Below are 22033 nucleotides of genomic sequence, written 5' to 3' on the forward strand. Positions count from 1 at the left end.
GGAGGGCCGGAACAAAAGCATGGATGGAGTGTTTGTGTGAACTAATATAAATTCAAAGTAAACATCATTACATAAAAGGGTACGGTCTTTTTTTTTTTTAGTTTTATTCATTTCAAGCGGGCCGTAGTTTGCCCACGACTGAACTAGATTGTGTTAGGGAAACTGTAAATACTTCTATGTCTCCAATTATCGCTAACATCTTTACTCTGTTCCAAGGCAGCCAGTCTGCCCACTAGTCTTGGTTCTGGGGTTCTTGTTCCAGCATCTAGAAGGGTTCAGCAATCTGGAGAAGGGGCTGTGCATAACTTAAATAAGAGTCCAGAGACAAGCATAATTTTGAAAGGCATTTGGGGGTCAGAGGAGCCTCTCTTAAGAAACTAAGATCTCCTCGTCTCAGGACCCCAAGCTTTTTATTAACACAAATTGTCCTGAGGCGAGGCAGGGATATACACTTCAAAGGGTCAGGTTTCATTTACAGAGTCCATTGTCAGATTTGGGGGAATTGCCTACGGCTATTCAGGTGTTTGGCCAGTAGGAGGCAATAACATGTAGATTAAGATGCCCTGAGCTGTCTGGCAGCAAGCAATGATTTTAATGCATCCTTTTCAGGTTTGGGGAAATGCCCTTGCCACTCCAGATGATTCAGCACTTGCTGTCCTGCTGGAATTGGCTTCCAACACCTTGGGAATCCAAATTGTGGGTCGTAAGGGCCCAGGCAGCGGAGGGGGGCTGTGTCCCTTCAGAGTCATCCCAGTAACAGCCAGCCCCTCAGCCCACATCCTGTGTTGGGTGTGGGCTCCGCCTCTTCCTTGTGACCAGGACCAAGCATCCCCTCCCGTCCCACAGCCCCGGAGGCCTCAGCCTGCTGGAAGTTGCTCTGTCCCAGGTCACCAGCCTGCTTATGAGACCCAGATGAGTAAGAACAGAAACACAGGGAAAGGGAGGTGCAAGCCATGGGAGCAACAGCAGGTCTCTCCAAGGGCCAGCAGGGACCATAGTGAGGGCTGGGCTCAGAGGGCCAGGCCCCAGAACTGCTTGGGGCAAGAAAGACCTGCTCAGGGACTGGCGGTTCCTGTGGCTGGAGGCCGGTCAGAGGGAGGGACTTCCAGATGTCCTGATTGCATCCCTGGGAAGAGGCCCTACAATTAGAAAATGATGGCATTGTGATAAGTATGCATTTCGCATATTGGGCAGTTATCACACTCTGTGCTGAGTGGTTCAGATGTACTATCTGCTTTAATCCCCGTCACAGATTCAGGCAGTCAGCACTACTGTTGCCATCCCTGTTTCGCAGATGGAGAAACAAACAGAGGCTTAGAGAGGTTAAGCTACCTGCTGAGGTAGCGAGGAAGAAGCCAAGCAGGGTGTGAACTCTGGTCTTGGGCACTGGGCATGCCTGCCCTGGGTGCACAGGCTCTGGTGGCAGAGCTCAGGCCTGAGCCTCGCTTGCCAATAGGACAAGAATAACAACAACACATAATGAGCATGCAGTAAAGGGCAGCTTTTTTTTATTATTGCTGATGAGGAAGGTCAGGATGTGGGAACTGTTTAGAACTTTTGGGGTACAGACCCAGAATCATGCGTGAGGAATCCCTCTGAAGCCCAGAAATCGCCAGCACCTCCCTGAGAGCTGGGCTTACAGAGGGACAGACTCTGGAGCCAGGCCACCCAGGTTCAAATCCTGACTCCTACTTATTAGCTATGTGACCATGAACAAGCTCATTAACCCCTCTGTCCCTTCGTCCTTATCTGTACAATAGGTTAATAATAATAATCCTTCCTCATAGGGTTATCATGGGAGTTAAACAAGTTAATATTTGTAAAAAGCTTATAATATGCCTGCTACATGGTGGGTACTAAGTATCTATATATATATAAAAGGCTAATATGCAAAGTGTCCCCTTGGGAGTTCGACCGGGAGACCGGGAGTTCGATCACTCACTATGATGTGCGCTGACCACCAGGGGGGCAGTGCGGAACAAAGGAAGGCTGGCAGCCGGCAGTCAGGGAAGGAAGGCCCTGGCCGGCAGCCGGAAGACCCCAATCAGCCCTGATCGCTGGTCAGGCCTAGGGACCCTGCCCATGCATGCATTTCGTGCACTGGGCCTCTAGTCTGTTACATAAGTAAAAGGTGGAATGTTCGTGTTTTCGTTTCACACATGAGAAAAGTAAGTGAGATTAAGTCACGGGTACAGTGTTTCCCAGTTAGCAAGGGCAGAGCCAAGTGGTGAAGCCAGGCAGTCTGGCTTCCGAGCCTGCACCTCACTAGGGTGAACTGGAGTCCATGCTCAGGGACCCTGGGAGCTGCTGGTTTCCAGCACCAGTGGGTCAGGATTGGTCCCGCAGGCAGAGGAGGAAAGAGGGGCTGGAAGCCTGGCTGGGCAGCTGCACACACACACACACACACACACACACACACACCGAATCCTGAGAGCCTCTGCCCTTTCTTGCTCATTGGACTGTCCCAGAAACTGCTTTTATCCAGCGTGGCTCCCATTCCCCTCCCTTCCCCCCGCCCCCCCCCCCGCCCCTCCCGCAACCTCTGACATCACTAGTGTGCTTGCAAAACCCTTCTGAGTGAAGGGGTTTCCCCACTGGGCAAGAACTGCCTTTCTCCTGGCGGGATTTGTTAGATGCGATGCCTAATTTGAGATCTTAAGAAGCGCTTTTACTATAATGTTCTTTAGTCTCTGTGTCTCCTATTTGCTTCTTCCAAATAGAGTATATTCTCTCCAAACAGTCTGCCTCTTGCTTTTGTAATTTATAATAATGATTATGATATGAAATCTCTAACATTTCACGAGAGCTGCGTGCTAAGCTCTGTAACCCTCCAAAGCACTGTACATGGATTAGCTCATTTAATCCCCACCCAAAATCTGAGGAGGAAGGTTTTATGACTACGCTCGGTTTACAGAGGAGAACACAGAACAGCAAAGAGGTTAAGTAACTTGCCCCCAGATCACAGAGCCGCTAACGAGCAGAGCTGGGAACCAGAGGGCGTGCTCGTAACTTCTCTGCTGGCTTTAAAAATTAATAAAGGAGTGAAATGTGTCTGAAGCCTCCCCAGCTTGCATGTGTCCCTCGGAGTGTAGGAGAGAGCAGCGGGAGGCACGCACGCATCAGCCGCCACCTCCTCGCCAGCTCCCGTGCTGTGCTCAGCCTGCAGGCCCCTGGGAGCGAGTCCTTCTGCAGTCACGTTCCTGAAGTGGTGGCAGCTATGGAGCCCATCTCGTGGGGCCGTGGCCCTTGAGAAATTGACCACCTCAGTAGCTGGCCTCGTACTTAAATTGATCAGATTTTCATGGCATCACAGAAAGCCACTCAAAGGGAAAGCCGCAGAGCTGATCACCTTCTGATGAAGCCCCAGGTGACTGGCTTAATAGATTCCTGTGAGAGTCAGTCCTGCACTTACGAGGCGCGCCCCTTTGTCCAGCCACAGGGGACCCATCGGGCTTCCGCGGCAGGTCCCTCAGAGACTTTCAAGAGCCGGTCAGGGGAGCTCCGAGGCGTGTTTCCGGGAAGGCTGCAGGAATTAAGATCCTGCGGAGTTTCATTTCCTAACACACCCCACTGAACAGGGAGGAGTGTTTTATGGAAAATGTTTCTTACCTGCTTGTTTGGTTGCCTGCCTTGGCTGGTAAAATTCAGTGGCCAGAACCATGACTTAGTTTGTGTGGCCGAGGGATTCTTGATAACCAGGTGTTTCCTGAGGCCTCAGGAATGAGTTCTGTGTGGCTCATGCATCAGTTACTAACATGTGCTTCCAGCATGCATGATAGGTACTGGGGGCGGCTGACGAGGGGAGGGATGAAACTGGCCTGGCAACGGGACATAAAGGAGAGCAGCTTGCCCTGGCCAGTTTGGCTCAGTAATTAGAGCGTCGGCCTGCAGACCAAAGGGTTGTGGGTTCGATTCCCAGTCAAGGGCATGCACCTCAGTTGCAGGCTCCATCCCCATCCCCGTCGGGATGTGAACAGGAGGCAACCAATCGATGTGTCTCTCACATCAGTGTTTCTCTCTCTCTCCCCCTGCCTCCTCCTTCCTCTCCATTTTCTCTAAGAAAATAAAAATAAATCAATGGAAAAAAAATATCCTCAGATGAGGATTAAAAATAAGAATAAAAAATAAGTTAAAAGGGAGAGGAGCTCTGGCTAGTGTTGCTAAGTGTTTAGAGTGTCAGCCCACGCACCAAAGGGTCTTGGGTTTGATTCCTGGTCAAGGGCATGTACCTGGGTTGTGGATTCAGTCCCCAGCCCTGGTCAGCTGTGTGCAGAAGGCAATCAATGTGTCTCGTATCTCTCTCTTTCTCTCTTTCTCTCTCTCTCTCTCTCTCTCTCTCTCTCCCTCCCCCCCCCATCCCTCCCTCCCTTCCACTCTCTCTAAAAAAATCAATGGAAAAAATATTCTCAGGTGAGGATTAAAAGAAAAAGAAGGGAAAAAACGAGAGGAGTATACCTCCCTTTACATACAGAGAAAGCCTCCTTTGGACATGACACTCAAGCTCATACTTGAGGGATGAGAAGGAACCAAGAGTTGGTTGGATGGGAAGGGAGAAGAGTGAGAGCAGGAAGACCAGTTAGGAGGCTACTGCAATTCTAGGTGTTTGGAACCAGGGTCTGGCCAGTGGGGGTGCAGAGAAGCGATAGATTGGGAATTGGGGATTTGGGTGGCACAATCAACAGCAAATGGAATGGATATGGGCATGAGAGAAGGTTCTCGCCTGAGCACCTGGGTGGACAGGGGTGCCATGTATGGAGATAGGATGACTGGAAGGCAAGTTCAGAGGGTGGGAGGTGGACGTGTTAATAAGTTCCATTTTGGACATACTGAATTCGAGGGTCTGGGAGACATTGAAGAGAGGCACTCTTGTAGGCAGTTGCATTTGGGGGCACGCCAGCACCATGGAGAAGTGCCTGGTCCCGCTGAGAGGGGTCAGGCTGTTTTGCCTGTTCAGCTGGTGAAATGCCAACTCCTTGCTTATCAGCTCTGTGACTTGGGAAATTTCCTCATCTCTGGAATGGGGCTTCTAACCGCACCCACATCATGGGGCTTGTTGTAAAAATTGTATAAATTAATACATGGGAAGAGATCAGATATCAATAGTAGGTGCTCAATAAACGTCAGCTTCCTATAACAAGGATTTTTATCATCATCATCATTAACTACAGTAATTTTCTTGCCATTTGTCTCTTCCTAATTAAAATCAAGGACCTCTCTAGCTGGTAAACACTGCTGATGTTCTTGGAATCATCTGGGGCTCGGTGAACACGGGGTAGGGCCTGTGTCTCCCTCCTCTGAGCCCCATGCATGGTGCCCACACGCAGTAGGTGCTCAGTGATATTTATCCAGTCAAATGGAATTTAGCTTGACTCCAGGGGGGAAAACTGCTTATTTGAGAGAATCAGTCAAGCACTGAGGATAGCAGACAGGAAAGAGGAAATTGCAAACTCAGTGACAATGACGATTCACATCATCTTTGCTCCCAGAAAAAGGCTCTGATTTCACAAAGCGCCCTCTTCCCGAATTAGACAGTGGTCTGGGAGAAGAAAACTTCTCCTTATAATGACTCAAACCTGATACCTCCCAGAGAGTTGCATGTGAAGCATATGCAGACCCCTCCTCTTCCCCACTCCCCAAAACCGCAGTGACCTATGCCCCAGTACCTTCCCTGTTGCTCTCACCCTCTTCTCTCCTGTCCATTTGGCTTGAAGCTTCTTCTTGACCATTTTTTTTTTTAATTTATTGCTTAAAGTATTACAAAGGGTATTACATATGTGTCCATTTTATCCCCCCGCCCTAGACAGTCCCCTAGCCTCCCCTATCCCCCAATGTCTTATGTCCACTGGTTATGCTTATATGCATGCATACAAGTCCTTTAGTTGATCTCTTACCCCCCTACCTCCTGCCCCCCAACCCTCCCCGGCCTTCCCGCTGCAGTTTGACAATCTGTTTGAGGCAGCTCTGCCTCTGTATCTATTATTGTTCAAAAGTTTATAATGGTCTCTATTATCCATGGATGAGTGAGATCATGTGGTATTTTTCCTTCATTGACTGGCTTATTTCACTTAGCATAATGCTCTCCAGTTCCATCCATGCCATTGCAAATGGTAAGAGTTCCTTCCTTTTTAGAGCAGCATAGTATTCCATCGTGTAGATGTACCACAGTTTTCTAATCCATTCATCTACTGATGGGCACTTAGGCTGTTTCCAGATCTTAGCTATGGTGAATTGTGCTGCTATGAACATAGGGGTGCATATATCCTTTCTGATTGGTGTTTCTGGTTTCTTGGGATATATTCCTAGAAGTGGGATCACAGGGTCAAATGGGAGTTCCATTTTCAGTTTTTTGAGGAAACTCCATACTGTCTTCCATAGTGGCTGCACCAGTCTGCATTCCCACCAGCAGTGCACAAGTGTTCCTTTTTCTCCACATCCTCTCCAGCACTTGTCGTTTGTTGATTTGTTGATGATAGCCATTCTGACAGGTGTGAGATGGTACCTCATTGTTGTTTTGATTTGCATCTCTTGGATGATTAGTGACTTTGAGCATGTTTTCATATGTCTCTTGGCTTTCTGAATGTCCTCTTTTGAAAGGTGTCTATTTAGGTCCTTTGCCCATTTTTTTTTCTTTTTTTTCTTTTTTTTATTGCTTAAAGTATTACAAAGGGTATTACATATGTGTCCACCATTTTTTAAAATATTTTTTATTGATATTAGAGAGGAAGGGAGAGGGAGAGAGAGAGAGAGAGAAACATCAATTATGAGAGAGAATCATTGATCGGCTGCCTCCTGCACACCCCACACTGGGGATCAAGCCCAAAAACCAGGCATGTGCCCTGACTGGGAATCGAACCGGTAACCTCCTAGTTCATAGGTCAACGCTCAACCACTGAGCCATGGCGGCCAGGCCTCCTTAATCATTTTTAGGAAACATCAGTCCTTTAGATGAAGCTTCCTTCACAAAGGTGTTCCTTCTTTCCCTAGAGATGGGTGCCGTCCTCTCTACAGTGGGATCCATGGACTCCCCTCCTGTTCTTTTAGGGTCATGGCAAGTGGCTCTGCCCATTCCCAGACAAAACAGTTCAATTGCAGATAAACAGTGAATAATGCCTTAGTACCAGTTTGTCCCATGCAATATTTGCTAAAGTATTTTTTATTGGCTAAATCTGAAGCCCTAGCAATGAGTCCCAAGTCCAAAGCCCCATGAACTGGGCCCTATGGCACAGCCCCATTCTGTGCCCCAGAAGTTCGAACCTGGATGCTGATGCCATGGTCTAAGGCCAGGCCCAGAGTCCTTCATCTCTCCCCAACCTAGGGGGGCGGTGGGTGGGGGTTGGGGGACTCCGGGGGGGGTGGGGGGCTCTCAGGCTTCCCTGCAGAGTTTCCAGCAGCATTGAGGTGATCTTTCATCTTGGCGTCCAGGATCCTGGTCAACTATGGTCCCCTAAATACCTTTCTTAGTTCTTCCCTGCGCCTTGGAGCCTGACTTGACAAGGTTCCTGAAGCATGCATACAGACTAGACCCCCTATCAACCCCAAGCTCAGGGTCCTCTGGAATCTTCGCTGCATCAGCTCCCCCTGGTGGTCAGAAGCAAAGTTCTAGTGTCATCTATTGAGAGCCTAACATATCCTACCTACCGCAGGGTTCCTGTTTCAGGACAGTCTTGGGCCAAAGCTCCTGTGTCAGCAGAGATGAATGATATATCAGGAACCCAAGGAAGGGTCACGTATACACCCACCCCACCCATTTCCTGAGGCTCTCTGTGGCTCGCCCCTCTGGTGTTCTCCCCAGAACCTAGCCTTACTGCTGAGCAGGAGTCTGAGTATCATAAACTATGCCCCCTCTCATTTTCTTCCAAGGATAAAAAAAGGAGATAATCCCCTCACAAACTTAATCCTTCCTATACCACCATGTGGGTTAGTTAGAAGCAGGAATGGAACCAGGAATGCTGAAAGCCTGCCTCCTTTCCTCCGTGTCCACCCTCTGGATTGGCAAGAGGAGGGGCAGGAGGGGGTCTGGGATTGCGCTGACTGCAGCTGATGAAAGTCCGCCAGCCTCAGGGCCATCACCTGAGAAATGGGCACCTGCGTGTGGAGAAGACAGAACCCACGACGCCTGCTCCATCCCAGCAGCCACAGCCTTCACGCAGCCCCTGTCACGTCTCTTTGTCACTGGCAGCTTCTTCATCCATTCAGCTAGTTCATTTAGCACTGACATGGCTCTTACCTCTAGGGGCGGCTCCCCGCAAATCCATCCTCTACTCTTTCCCAGAGTTGGCCTTCCAACCATGCCAGTCCCCTGCCAACTTTAAAACGTTCAATGGCACTGAAGGGTAATGTTTGGAGCCTTGAGAATCAAGTCAAGTTCCCCTGTAATCTAACCCCACCCTCAGCTCTGGCACTCTGCCTGCAAGTTTAGACCCCAGAAACACTGGGACCCTCCTACCCTCACTTCACCTGCCATGTCTTGTTGCCACACTTTTGCTCATACGAGCTCAGAGCTCTGCTCTTTTCTCCTATCACTTCCTTATTTAAGACACAGCTCAGGGGTCACCTCCTCCAGGCAGCCTTGCTGTATCCCCGAGGCTCGATTCGGTGCATGTCTCCGATCCCTCAAGCACTGCATGTACCACATGGGGTTTCATGGCCAGTGCCCTCTCCCCTTCCAGGCAGTGGCCCCAGGGCAGGGACAATGACAGGTCTTCAGCCCCTAGAGCAGAGCTTGTCACACACAGGTGCTCAATAAATGCTGGCAGATGTGATTCCATAGGTGATGGATCAGTTCACAGTGGGAAGGAAGTGGCATCCTGTACAAGCAGAGTTTGCATTACCTTCTGGAATCCGTTGATTTTTCTCCCCACCTTCCCTAACCTCTCGCTCGCTGCGCCCGGCTGTCTGGGTTCGTTTCCGAGGCACCTGACTATCTGTGATCGCATCCCACCTTCCCAGTTCTCTGCCCTGCTTCTCCTCTGAGTGTAGAGAACCCACCTGTCCTGTGTCCATTCAGCTAACATTTTTAACAGCTCCACGTGCTGTGCTCTGTCTGGCACTGGGATGCAGACCCACTAGACAGGGTCCCTGCTCTCACCGAAGTCCCCAGCCTGGAGGGGAAGACAAATGAGGGAAGGAGCAAATAGCATGTGCCATGATGGGAGGACAGAGGGACACAGTAGATACCCAGGTGGGCTCTCCAGGCTGCCGTGGTTCACATCCCAGCACCTCTGCTTGCTGGCTGTGTGGCCTTGGGCAAGGCCTTTATCTGTGTCTGTTTCCCCGTGGTTAAAAGAGGGGTAAAGAGCTAGCCAGTTTGGCTCAGTGGATAGAGCATCGGCCTGAGGACCAAAGGGTCTTAGGTTCAATTCCAGTCAAGGGCACATACCTCAGTTGGATTGCAGGCTTCCCGCCCGCCCCCCACTCCCAGGGCCCTGGTCAGGGGCACGTGCAGGAGGCAACCAATCGATGTGTTTCTCTCACATCAATATTTCTGTCTTTCCTTCTCTCTTCCACTCTCTCTAAAAATCAGTGGGAAAATATCCTCAGGTGAGGATTTTTTTTAAAAAGAGGGTTTAAAATAGTATTTACCTCTTGGGATTGAGTGGGAATTAAATGAATTAATTCATGTGAAGAGTTTAGCATAGTGCCTACCCCCAGTAAACATTCAGTAAATAGTAGCCAAGAGTATACTTTACTCCGTGCACGTAGGAACACAGAGGACAGGACAGATCCACAGCAGTTTACAAAGGACAAAGGGTCAAGACGTCCACGTTCTAACTAAAGCCCAGGAACGGGCAGTGGACATGAAAAGCAAACGCAATGTCTCCTGGTGCTGCCTAACTCTTGTGGCCTTCCAGGCCTGTCCCTGGGGAGGCCGCCGCACCCCGCTGATCATCTCTCCCTCCCTTAGGGCTGACGACTGCTTTTTTGCTTCTCGGAAGCTGGACGCAGTGGCCATCGAAGCCAAGTTCAAGCAGGACCTGGGTTTCCGGATGCTGAACTGCGGGCGGACGGATCTGGTGAAGCAGGCGGTGTCTCTCCTGGGGCCTGATGGGATCAACACCATGAGCGAACAGGTACAGGGTCCTCTGGGTGTCTGAACGCTGCCCCATGGCAAGATGGACACGGCAGGCACTGGACAGAGGCTCCCCCTACGGGTGACTTGGGGTGATTTTTTTTTTTAGTTTAGTTTTTAAAATAAAAATACTCTTGTTCATCATTATAGAAGTTGCACGTGAACATTGCAGCTGAAATGGAAAAGAGAGAAAAATAGGCCTATTCCAGAAAGGAAATCATTCCTTCACCGGATAACCATCCTATTTATATTTAGTATGTGTCCTTCAAGTTCTTTTTCCAGCATGGTTAAAATTAGTGCTCAGCCGGCCTGTTACTACCTCACAGAACAAGTCAAGACAAATTTTCACCAAACTTTCAGGGTACGATTAAGATGCACAAAAGTCATTCTGGGGGACCCTCGGAGGAGCCTCTGAGACAGGCAGCTGTCCCCCCAAGCCCCTGACACTAAGGTACATTGAAAGGTACTTTGCAATATCATTAAATAGTTTTAGTCCCTTTTAATGTCTACATAACATGGTCATATTATTTATTCACTTAACCACACTCAGTTGTTGGGTATTTAGGTTGTTTCTAATCACTTATATCAATAACGCTAAGTAAACTTAGACAAATCTTTGTTCAAATCCCTGATTGTCTCATTGGGGAAACTCTTAAGAGTGGAAATAGTGGCTCAAACTCATCAACCTTTCTGAAGGTTTTTTTTTTTATCTCAAATTACTATTCCAGAGACTGTTTCCTTGTACCCACCCTCCAACTACATATGTGTTTCCTGTGAAGCTTTTACTTACCTTTTGCCTGGTTTTCACTGGAGCCTTACTGTCTTTCTTTTTTACTTGGAAGGGCTCTTTACATATTAGACATATGACCTTTATTATAATGTGACAGATATGTCTCCATGTCCTGCTTACCTTTTCGTTTTGTTTATCTTTTCAATTTCATGTCCTCAGTGCTGTAATGATTTTCCTTTGCGATTCTTTTATTATTTTTGTGGTTTTAATTTTGTCCCTATGTCGCTAACCAAACTAGAAACGGTTTTAGTGGATGGTGTGAGATAAGGCTCTTCTTACTTGGATATTTTCCCACCTTCACAACACTGTTTATTGAAAAACCCATCCCTTCCTTCTGTTGGTTGGGATATGTTGTTTATACTAAGCAGGAGTCATGGGCAAATACTTCTGGAATTTTTGAAAGCCATTCCTCATTTGCTTGCTGTTCGCTTGTAAATGGTAATGTCAAACCAGATGTCAATGCTGGGCGTGTGCTCAGAGATATCCAATTTCCCTTGACCCCGACCGGGATCTTCTATAGAGTAAAGATGACACTTGTTATATTGAGAAAGAGAAAATGTCAAGGAAACCGTGTTTGTCAATTAGATAGCTTAGCGGCTGATGCTGCAGAACCCAGAAAGTTGAAATCAGCCATTTGCTTCAGCAAACACTCCCAGGTCTGTTGCACCCTAAGACAGACAAAGGAAAATCCTCCAACATAAGCAACGATTAATGGGGGGAACAAAAAAAGGAAAAAAAGACAATTTATGGTCCCTTCTTGCCTCCATTTTGGTTTTCAAACTATGGGGGATTGTGACCTTAGGAGTCTTAGGGCTGTTTATTTTTTTTAATGCCGGATATTGAGTGCAAAGATAGCCTTCTAAGCAAAAGGAAGAATTTCCATGTTAGCAGCAAGTGACACAGCCACCTGGTAAACCTTCTCCGTTCTCTGGTTTCTCACTCACCGCAGGGCATGACGCCCCTGATGTACGCCTGCGTCCGTGGGGACGAGGCGATGGTGCAGATGCTGCTGGATGCCGGAGCTGACCTGAATGTGGAGGTGAGGGTGCAGGGGGCTGCAGGGCCCCTCGGCCTGGCATCCCCAGGGGAAGGTGAACCAAGCGTGGGGGGGCGGGGGGGAGCTTAAGGGCAGGGCGCTCGGTCCAGCAAAAGAGGTCAGACCAGCGGATGGATTTCCTCCATCCTAAGGCCCAGCCCCGAGAAACTCCAAGGAGCATGTATGTTTCACCTAAAAACAGCCAACGAAGCTACAAGGCGCACCAGCTTTTACTTGGCTCAGGTGTATCGCCTCTGATCCTTACTGTCATCCGTTCCTTCTGGGATCAGAGCAGAGAGCGCTCTCCTGAGCCACCCGCCCTTTCCCTCTGCGCAATGCAAAGCTGGGCCCTGTCCCGGAGCTGAGGCGTGGCTCCCCCGCCCCCACCGAATCCTGATTGCGCACCTGGTTGGCTGAGTTGCAGCCACAGGTCTTACAGCGAATCACATGGCTCCTTGAGGCAGTGTGCTGGAGCAGAAAGCACACCCCAGCAGGCTTTGGAATTTGACACGGGTTCAAATTCTGAAACTGCCCTGTGCTTTGGTGACGTGCTTTAGTGCTTGGGCAAGTGGTTTCTGAGCCTCGCTGTCCCCATCTGCAAAATGGGAGAATAATCACACCCACCTCAGAGAGTTGTTGGAAGAAATAAATACAGAGGGGACCTAGCATAACTTTGGGACTGGGTATTAATTTCCTTCCCTGCCGGGGGTTGTAATAGGTGAAATCACACTTTTTTTTTTTTTAACCATGTTCTGTGCTGTCTTAAGACCCACTCTCTCCAGCAGCCAGATATTGGCAGCCTTGGAAACTGGGGAAATTGGTATGCCACAGTCCTAACTAGGCAACCCTGGGGAGCCTTTTCAGGTCAAAATTAGATGCTCTTGTCATTTAGTGCTGTGGGTTTTGGGGGGCTTTTCTATTTGCTTTGGGGGGGGGGGTTAGTGAGTTTTATATTCATCTGAGGAAAGCAGTCAATAGACATAGCTTGGGATCCCATTTTAGATCATACAAGTTTCAAGTATTAGGGATTTTTCTCCCCTGTTATGCATCCATAAGCACCGTGCAGACCCTGCGAGGGCTTCCCAGCTTGGGTTCCTGGTGGGGTTCCCTGGGCCTCCCTAGCCCGACCCACGGCTCCCAGCTCCAGGCTTCCCCTGCAGGTGATGAGTGAACTCAGCGCCTCTGAATGAAACAGGCATCTCGGTGACATGGCCCCAGGAATGTTCGGGAAAACCATGTGTGGGTTCCAGTCCTGCAGGACCCCAACCTTCAGCTGCCCAGACACCTGTCTTGTGGCCAGGGGTGTTTTGAGACCCCCATATCAAAAGACCAGTATCAGATTGCTTATTTGTGGTGCTTTCAGGGAAGTTTTTATGCCTAGTTTCCAGAAATATGAGGGCCTTTGTCAACCAGGAAGGCAGCAGAAGGATGGAGTGAGGACAGCGTGGGTGAGCTGTGACCAGATGGTGCCATGCCTCCATCCGATGGTGGGCTTCCCTGGCTCAAAAGCTTGAAGCAGACCTCCCCTTGCCTGGGGTTTGCTGCCACCGAGAATGTCCCCTCAAGGTGTGGGTGAAATGGCAGTGGCATCTCACGCTGACATCCTGTAGGTCTCAGAACCACCACCTCTCCTGCAGCAGAGAGAGGAGCCAGGCAGGTGAGCTGGCTCGTTGTAGCCACCATTACACCTTCTCCAAGGCACCTTAGCGGTGGTCAGAGGTCATCCGTTTAATCGCTTTCAGATGAGAGGCAAAGGAGTCCTTATTCCTCACCACCCACATCACCAACACTTCCCCAGGCACCGCCCAGGGTGTCCTTTCTACGCCTTTCCCGCGTGCCCAGCGCCAGATAGGTCAGCTCTGCTAGTCTAAGTATTGTGAAGGTCACATTCTGAAAATAACTTCAATTTGTTTATAGGTTGTCAGTACTCCTCATAAATATCCATCCGTCCACCCCGAGACCCGCCATTGGACGGCTCTGACTTTTGCTGTGTTGCATGGACATATTCCTGTAGTGCAGGTATTAACGTATTTCCCTATCCACACCTGACCTCTAATTTTACCGCTTCCATTATGCAAATCTGTACCTCTCCCAGCATGCATAGTCACGAAAACATTCATATTGGTTCATTGCAATTGAATATAGCACATGCATATCATATGAGTGGAAATATTATATAGAATGATCTATATCTATTAGCCAATATGAAATTATCACCTACCCACATGCAGCCTCACACAACACACAGTGGCCAACCTACGGAAGTTGTTCCCAGTCGCTTTGGGGTGGGGCCTGAGCTGTGGTTTTGTGGATTGGTTCGTTTTACCTGTCGTAACATGAACACAAAACTTGGCTGGTGTGAGACCTTGGAACCTCCCCTGAGGTGTGACCCTGGTGTTTGTGTAGAGTCTAGTGGTTTCCAGCCGGTGGAAAGACGCATCCAAGTTGCCAAGGCAACGGTTCCAAAAGACACTTGCTTGGATCCCACTTCTTGGGAATCGGATCCGGGAGACCTAGAGCAGGGCCTTCGCATGTGTCTTCTGAAACAGCTCCCAAGCATGGAGAGACGTCCTCATCCGAGGTCCTTTGGGCATATGTTGCTTGCGCCTTTTCTGGCTGTTGTAGAGTTGGTGTTCATTGACTAGCCATCCAGTACATTCTAGGTCTTAAACGTGGTCTTCACGGCATCAGAAAAGAGAGACGAGCAGCCGGTCCATCAGGAACTCGCCTCCTTTTATGTGGTCCAAGCCTCTGAGGATGAATGGAGAGCAGGGAATCGTGTGAGAGGCACCACTGGGCAATGCTGGGATTCCACATGAATCCTTTGTCGTTTCCTAGGGTGTGGGGATCCCGAAGTCAGGTCCAAAGCCATGCTTCAGGAGGTTGCGTGTGTGTCGTGCCACACTGGCTTCTGCCTGTACAGTGTCATGCGCAGTCCAGTCCCCATAGAGGAGTCTAAGGAAGAAGGGGCGGCGGGTGGCCTGGCAGACGCAGATGCCGTCCTTTAACAAGCAGCGGCATCCCCTGCCTTTCAATCCGGAGTCGGCGCAGTGGGCAGCCGAGCAAAGCCAAACCAAAGTCAGGCCTCCTCCCCGCTGCAGGTGCACAAGTCACGGAAAGCCACACGTGCAGCCCCCTCCTGGCTGCGCCCTCAGGGATAAAGCAAGCAGGTCCCCCCCACCCCAGCCCAGTTCACATCAGCAACAGCACATTCACTGTGAGTGAGATCCGGCATGGACAGGATCTCCGTTTTTTAAAAGCACAGAATTGCTTAGGGAAGGCACAGAATTGAGTCCTGTGAGGCAGAGCTCTGGGAAGCTCACGCTGCCACATGGAGCCTGCTGGCCAGGACACAGCCTCTGCTGACCTGCCCTCAGAGCTCCCCCGAACCCTGGCCCTGGTTGGCCGGGGCGCTCTCCAGAACTCTCGATCTGTGATTCCAAGAGGCCACGTTAATGCTCTCCCACCCAAACAGGGTGTCTTCCAGCCCCTGGTTCCAGGGGCTTCTAGAAACATTCATATACGAGTCAGTCACCTGGAGAGCCTGTTAAAATGCAGACGCTTGTCCAGTGGGTCTGGGGTGGGCCCGAGGGCCATGTTTCCCACCAGCTCCCAGGTGCCCCTGCTGCTGGCCTGCAGACCACACTGAGTAGCTCAGGTTCTAGTAGATCCAAGCAGCTCCTAGTTCCCCCTCGAGGCCCAGCTGCCCTGGCCCGTGGTCACTGACCCAGAGGAGAGCAGGAACATTGGCATGGACTGATTTCCACCAGTTTTCCTGACGCCCCCTCGCAGCGCGGGTCCTTTAAACATCTCCGTGGCCCCTCTTCCTCCGCAGCTCCTCCTGGACGCCGGGGCCAAGGTCGAGGGCTCTGTGGAGCACGGCGAGGAGAACTACTCGGAGACGCCCCTGCAGCTCGCAGCCGCCGTGGGTAAGAGGTGCCGTCCTCACCCTGGCCGAGGGCCTCCACCACCCCGGCCCCGGGGGTGCCTGCGACTCTCTGTTTGCTTTATTCGCTTATAAACCCCCTTCTCTGGGCTTGCAGGCAATTTTGAGCTGGTTAGTTTGCTGTTGGAGCGAGGTGCGGACCCCTTGATAGGAACCATGCACAGGAATGGAATTTCTACAACCCCCCAGGGGGACATGAACTCTTTCAGCCAGGCCGCAGCCCACGGACACAGGTAGGCTAGGGCGGGCCGGAGCCCCAGGCCCCGAGCGGTGCTTGTTAAAAATGCAGATTCCCAGGCCTGCCCCAGACCCATTGCCTCTCTGGATGTGGGGCCCAGAGGCAGTGCAGGCCCCAGCCCGGCCAGCGTGGCCTTCACTGCCCGCTCCCGGCCGAGGGCCAGCCTCATGCTGCACACATCTGCCCGGACTGGCTGTTCTGTCCTCTCCCAGCCAGCTTCTGCCGCGCAGACATGCATCCCCTCTGGGAAGCGAAGTGAGAAGAATCCGTTGAGAAAGAATAAATCACCTCCTGTTTGATCGCCTCCCGTCCACCATTCCCTCAGGACTTACCCCATCGGTTGCATTACACATCACCCCACGTAAAGCAGAATCACCGGTTCCAGAGCCTTCTAGATACAGTGGGGCCTTGACTTACGAGTTTAATTCGTTCCGAGACCAAGCTCGTTAAGGAGCTCGTTAACTCAAATTACTCTGTCAACTCAATGCAAAAAATCTGCCGAGAGACAGCTGGTATCTCAAAAAACTCGTTCGTCGGGACACTCGTAAGTCAAGGCCCCGCTGTACTTGAGGCAAACACTTAGCTCCCTGGTTGTCCTTGAGGAAGCACGGCCGGCCATGCCCCACTCTCTCCTCCACCCCCAGAACGGAGCGCCCGCGGTCAGGACTCTGAAACCCGCCACCCCGAGCTGGTCCCGTCCTCTCCCCTCGTCCCAGGGAGTGTCCCTGCCCGTCCCGCCCTGGCAAAGCCCTCCCCCACCTCTGAGTGTCTTCCTCTCTGGGTTTATGATTGACAGGAACGTGTTCCGCAAACTGCTCGCCCAGCCAGAGAAGGAGAAGAGTGATATCCTGTCCCTGGAGGAGATTCTGGCCGAGGGGACAGACCTGGCGGAGACAGCCCCGCCCCCCCTGTGCGCCAGCCGCAACAGCAAGGCCAAACTGAGAGCCCTGAGGGAGGCCATGTATCACAGCGCTGAGCATGGCTACGTGGATGTCACAATTGACATCAGGAGCATCGGTCAGTGTGGGCACCCTCCGCCCTGGGCACAGCACCACTGCCCGGCTCCCACTCCCACTCACACACACACACACTCACACACACTCACACTCACACTCACTCACACACACACACACTCACACTCACACACACACGCATACACACACACTCACACACATACACACACACTCACACACACACACTCACACACATACACACACACACACATACACACACACACTCACACACACACACACATACACACACGCTCACACACACACGCTCACACACACACTCACACACACACTCACACACACTCACACACACACACTCACACACACACACACACACACACACACACACACACACACACACACACACACAGGCTCAGGGGGCCTCTCCTTCGCTGTGGGAGCTGAGAGTCCCACACTGTCCCCATCGACAGCAGCATCCTGCCAGCCCCGTCCTCAGGTCACCTCTCCATGATTCCCAAACTCTGGACCCTGGAAGTTAGGAGTTTGAATCACCTGGGAGCTTGTCTGAATACACATTGCCAGGCCCTACACCCAGAAGCTCTGCTGTCTAGGGTCTGGATGGGTAAAGGCTGGAAATCTTTATATTTAACAAGCATCCCAGGTGGTTCCCAGTGGTTGGGGTGCATAGAGCACCCAGACCCATGAAGCTGCGTCCGGGCAGCGGCTAGAGTGAGGACAGGCTTCCTGACCAGGGCTCCCCCTCGGAAAGCCTTTGGGGTGGCTCTTCCTGGACTGAGCTAGCCCACAGCCACCTCCTCCGTGCATCTGAGGGACAGGCTAGCCTGGCCTTCCCGATCTAGTGGCATAGGCCCAGCATGGGAATAGCAGGACTCGCATGGGCCTTAAACTCAGGTTGTAGCCTGAGGCCCTGCAGAGGGGCCCCGATGCTGTTCTGGAAAAGGGCCTCTCGCACAGGGGCTGTTTAGCGTGCGGGGCGGTTATGCCCCGGCCCCGAGGGCCTGCTTAGCATAGTGAAGCAGCCCGAGACTCCGAAAGGTCGCTTGTTGTACACAGGAGCAAGACGCCTGCTTCTCTCCCCATGAGAGCTGGGAATCAGCTCAGCAATCAGCTGCTGGAGAGGCTCCTGCTGCGGGAGGAGCCCGATGAAGTGGCTGCAGGTGGAAATGTAGTTTCGCACAGGGACCGGCAGCCATACCCTCCGTGTCTCCTTATGCAGGTGGAAGCATCCATCTTAGCTCACTGGTGGGTTTCACCAGCTCTCAGCTCTCGCCTGGGCACGGATGTGGTATCCAATCTTGGGCAAGACTCGGCCCCTCCCCAAGCATCTCCCTCCCCAGAAAGTGGAGGGGGTGGAGACAAATGAAGTCAGCGCTAAGAAGTATGTCACAGGCCTGAGCTGTGTGCATAACAACTCCAGTATTCTCCACCATGATTATAGGTTGTAAAATGCAGCCCCTGATAATATGAGTAGCGTGAAGAAATGGACACCCGTACTTAAGGGAATTGAATTATGACCTTTAATTTCAACTTCTGCAAGTCTTTGTGGGGGGAATCAACACTGGCTCTATTCATCGCAAGCCTGCCTCTTGGTCTCATAATTGGGTAACGTCCTGGGGAAAGGCCAAGTTTTAGATAAAAACGCGCCTTCTCTTTTGGTTGTTCTCTGCCTTGCCCTCCCCTCTCCCCTCCCCCCAGGTGTCCCGTGGACCCTGCACACGTGGCTGGAGTCCTTGCGGATCGCCTTCCAGCAGCACCGCAGGCCCCTCATCCAGGGCCTGTTGAAGGAGTTCAAGACCATCCAGGAGGAAGAGTACACGGAGGAGCTCATCACCCAGGGCCTGCCCCTCATGTTCGAGATCCTGAAAGCCAGCAAGGTACGAGGCGTCTGAGGCCGCTGGGCCGTCGGCAGAGAGCTAGGAGGTTCCCCGTCTCAGGGGTCCCTTCCCTGTGGTCATGGCGGCTGGTGGCTTGTGTACCCCAACTGGCTAAAGCCACTTGTGCCATCCTTTGTGGGGCAGCTGCTTTGCTGAGCCCCTGTGAGGTTCCAAGGCACTTAGGCACATGGACGAAGTAGTAAGATCTCTCCTGGCCTCAGGGAATTTACACAAAAGCTGGTGAGAGAATACCAGCACGTGTGCTCCGAGGGCATCTGAGGTGGTTTATGAAACAATGGCACAGGTCCCGAGAGGTGAGGTGCCAGATGGTCAGGGAAGGTGCTGGGACTAGGGCAGGCCTGACAGGCAGATAGAATCCAGCGGGAGGAGGGACACGGCGCAGCGCCCCAGATGAATGGGGTACAGGCCCTGCCACGGTTCCCGGAAGCCGGGCCCTGGGGAAGGCTTTTGAGATACACAGAAGCCAATGAACCCTGAACTGACCCCAAGAATCACCCCTTCCTCATGGGCCTCCCAGTTCCTGCCAGGACCTGCCTTGAAGGGAAATGGTGCAACCCTTTGGAAAACCAGTCCAGTCCTGGGGCTACTGTGTGGTCAGTTCTTAAAATCTCTGTGGGGTGCCTTGTTTGATGACACCATATAGACACCCAGTACCCGCCAGTGGGCCATGCAGCATGGGGGGCTGGGGGGGGACAACTTTGAGAATGGACAGCTGTGGTGTGCCTGGTCCCCAGCCAGCCATGGAGTGGAGAGCCCAGGTCAGGGGGAGGGGTTGCAAAAGCCCCACCACTGGCTGTGGAAGCACCAGGGGGGCAGGGGGGGACCAGTTTGCCTGGGAGGCTTTGAGGAGTTTGGGCACCAACCATCCCATTCCCCAGGGCTTCTCAGTGGGCCTCAGGGGACGGGATAGCACAGTGGTTGGGAGCACGGGCTCTGGAGCCAAACTGTAGGAGTTCAAGCCTGGCTCTGCCACTTACTTGCCTTATGACCCTAGTCAAGTTACATAACTTCTCTCTGCCTCAGTTTCCCCATCTGACAGTGGGGACCGTGATTGTTTTAACCTCTTAGGCTGGCTGTGAAGAGAAAACGAGTCAGTGCCCTTCACACTGTCCCTGCCACTGAGTGAGCCCTTTAGAGTCCCCATCATAGCGACGGCCTCGCCAGGGGATGTGGCGCCTCCATTGCTTCCCAAGGGCTGTTCTGTAGCAGCCAGCCCCTCAGCAGGGATGGCATCAACATATTTAACACCCAGCGCGCCCCGGCACCAAGGAGCCCATGGAAACCACATGTAACCGGCTGAACGCCAGCTCCTCTCCTCAGGATCACACTGGATTATCCCAATCTCTCTACTGCAGAGCCTTGCGTAGCCTGATTCACAAAGGCAAGCAAGCGTTTCCCAAACTCACTTGACCCCGGAACCCTTCTTATCATGAACTGTCTCGAGACGGAAAGGAGGACTTTTTTTTTTTTAAGCTAAAATATGTAGTTAAATCCTCACAGGCAACTTTTGAAGCAGATACTGCTCTTCTCCCCCATTTAGCAAATGGGGAAACTGAGGCACAGAGAGGTTGACCAGAGTGCCCGAGATCACAGAGTCGCTAAGTAGCAGAGCTGGGACTGAACCCAGGAGGTCTGGCCCCAGCGCCAGCCTCTTCCCCCTCAGTCCCCGATCAGGCTTTGTGGAGCTCTGGGACCCCTGTGAGTCACCTGTGACGTCGCAGGGGAAACAGGCCTCAGAACCAGGAAGGCAACCTGGGTCTCCACCCCCCACCAGGCTGGGCCCACGGGCTGGGCTGCCCGAGAGAAGGACGAGGGGACCATGGAGTGCCTTTGCCGGCAGGGGGTGGCCCCACAGTAAAGCAGCAGCAACTCGGCGTCCTGCCTGCTCTCTGAGCCTGGAGCACGTGGTCCGTCCAGAGCAAGGCCCATTAGGTCTTCTCATTAGCACGGTCTCCAGCCCAGCGTCCAGGCCCCCGCGGGCTAGATTTATGCTTGATGTCAGGCCCCACTGAGACCTGAAGTGGGAGCAGGTGTGCGGCCTCCGGTAATGAGCCTCGGCAGTTCTATTTAGAGTGAAACCTGCTGGAGGCTTTTCAAAACCAAATGCTCCCTGCCCCTCACCCCCCACCTTGGAAATAAATAAAAAAGGCTTTCACCTGAAATTACCTAAGAGACCACCTTCGGGACAGACGTTCCTCCTTCGGTTCCCAGGGTCTGGTGTGCTAATGGGTGTCGGGTTTTTAATTTCCTTCCTTTCTTCGGGATATAGTGGGCATTCCAGAAATTACTGAAGCATCTTGTGTTTTAAGTAAACCTGTTCTCTGGGGTTTCTAACATCGTTTTTAATAAGACATACATATATGCATACGGAAAAGTGCCCCAATCGTAACTCTAGAGGCAAAGGAATTTCCACAAAGTAAACCTACCTGTGTGATTAGCAGCCGGACCAAAAATAGAGCATTGCTAGTACCCGCCAGCCCCCTCCTGCCCAGCCCAGCCCCTACCCTCCCAGAGCAGCCAACAGCTCCCACAGCAGCAGCTGGGGCTGGGAAGAAGGGAGGGGCCTTTGCCAGGATGTGTGGACCAGAGCCTGCTCCCAGCAGTTGTACTGATCATGGAGGGGGGGGTTGGGGGGACCCAGGGATGGGGCCGGGGCAGTCTAGGAGGACTGCACCCAGTCAGGTTTGCTCTTACAGTAAATGGGGGGTTAATGGCAGCCCCTATTGGTGAGATGTGGTATTACACATCACTATGAAACTTACCAGTGGCTGTGTGAAGTCAGGCATTCTCCAAGCATGGGTGATAGTCCTGCGGTCAGATCCTGTAGGCTTATTTTGCGTTTCTTTTTCTAGGTTCTTGAGGTAGAGGGTTAGACTATCAATTTTAAACTGTTCCTTTTTTCTTCTATATGCACTTGATACTCTACATTTTTCTGCTCAGCACTACCCTAGCTGTGTCCCACAATTTTTGATATGTTTTATTTTCACCTTCATTCGGTTCAGCGTATTTTTTATTTCCCTTGAAACTTGCTTTTTTTGGCTTATGGATTATTTGAAAGTGTGTTATT

At 51.6% G+C, this 22033-nt stretch overlaps 1 protein-coding gene across 12 annotated transcripts in view; it reads left to right on the forward strand.

Moving 5' to 3' along the window:
• Nucleotides 1-22033, forward strand: part of BTBD11 (BTB domain containing 11) — a 261870-nt gene that overhangs the window by 209300 nt on the left and 30537 nt on the right. For 11 of the 12 annotated variants that reach the window (XR_004965706.1, XR_004965708.1, XR_004965707.1 and 8 more), the window contains 7 exons: nt 9905-10070; nt 11809-11898; nt 13813-13914; nt 15731-15824; nt 15939-16074; nt 16876-17096; nt 18767-18945. Coding sequence is in view for 9 of the 12 variants with exons in the window: in XM_036296936.1 (XP_036152829.1) it covers nt 9905-10070; nt 11809-11898; nt 13813-13914; nt 15731-15824; nt 15939-16074; nt 16876-17096; nt 18767-18945 (988 nt within the window). In the remaining 3 variants the exon portion in view is untranslated. The remainder of the gene's footprint in view (nt 1-9904; nt 10071-11808; nt 11899-13812; nt 13915-15730; nt 15825-15938; nt 16075-16875; nt 17097-18766; nt 18946-22033) is intronic. The other variant, XM_036296938.1, reaches the window with a different exon arrangement.

The sequence above is a fragment of the Myotis myotis genome, unplaced genomic scaffold (genome assembly GCF_014108235.1).
Source record: "Myotis myotis isolate mMyoMyo1 unplaced genomic scaffold, mMyoMyo1.p scaffold_m19_p_3, whole genome shotgun sequence".
Lineage (NCBI taxonomy): Eukaryota > Metazoa > Chordata > Mammalia > Chiroptera > Vespertilionidae > Myotis > Myotis myotis.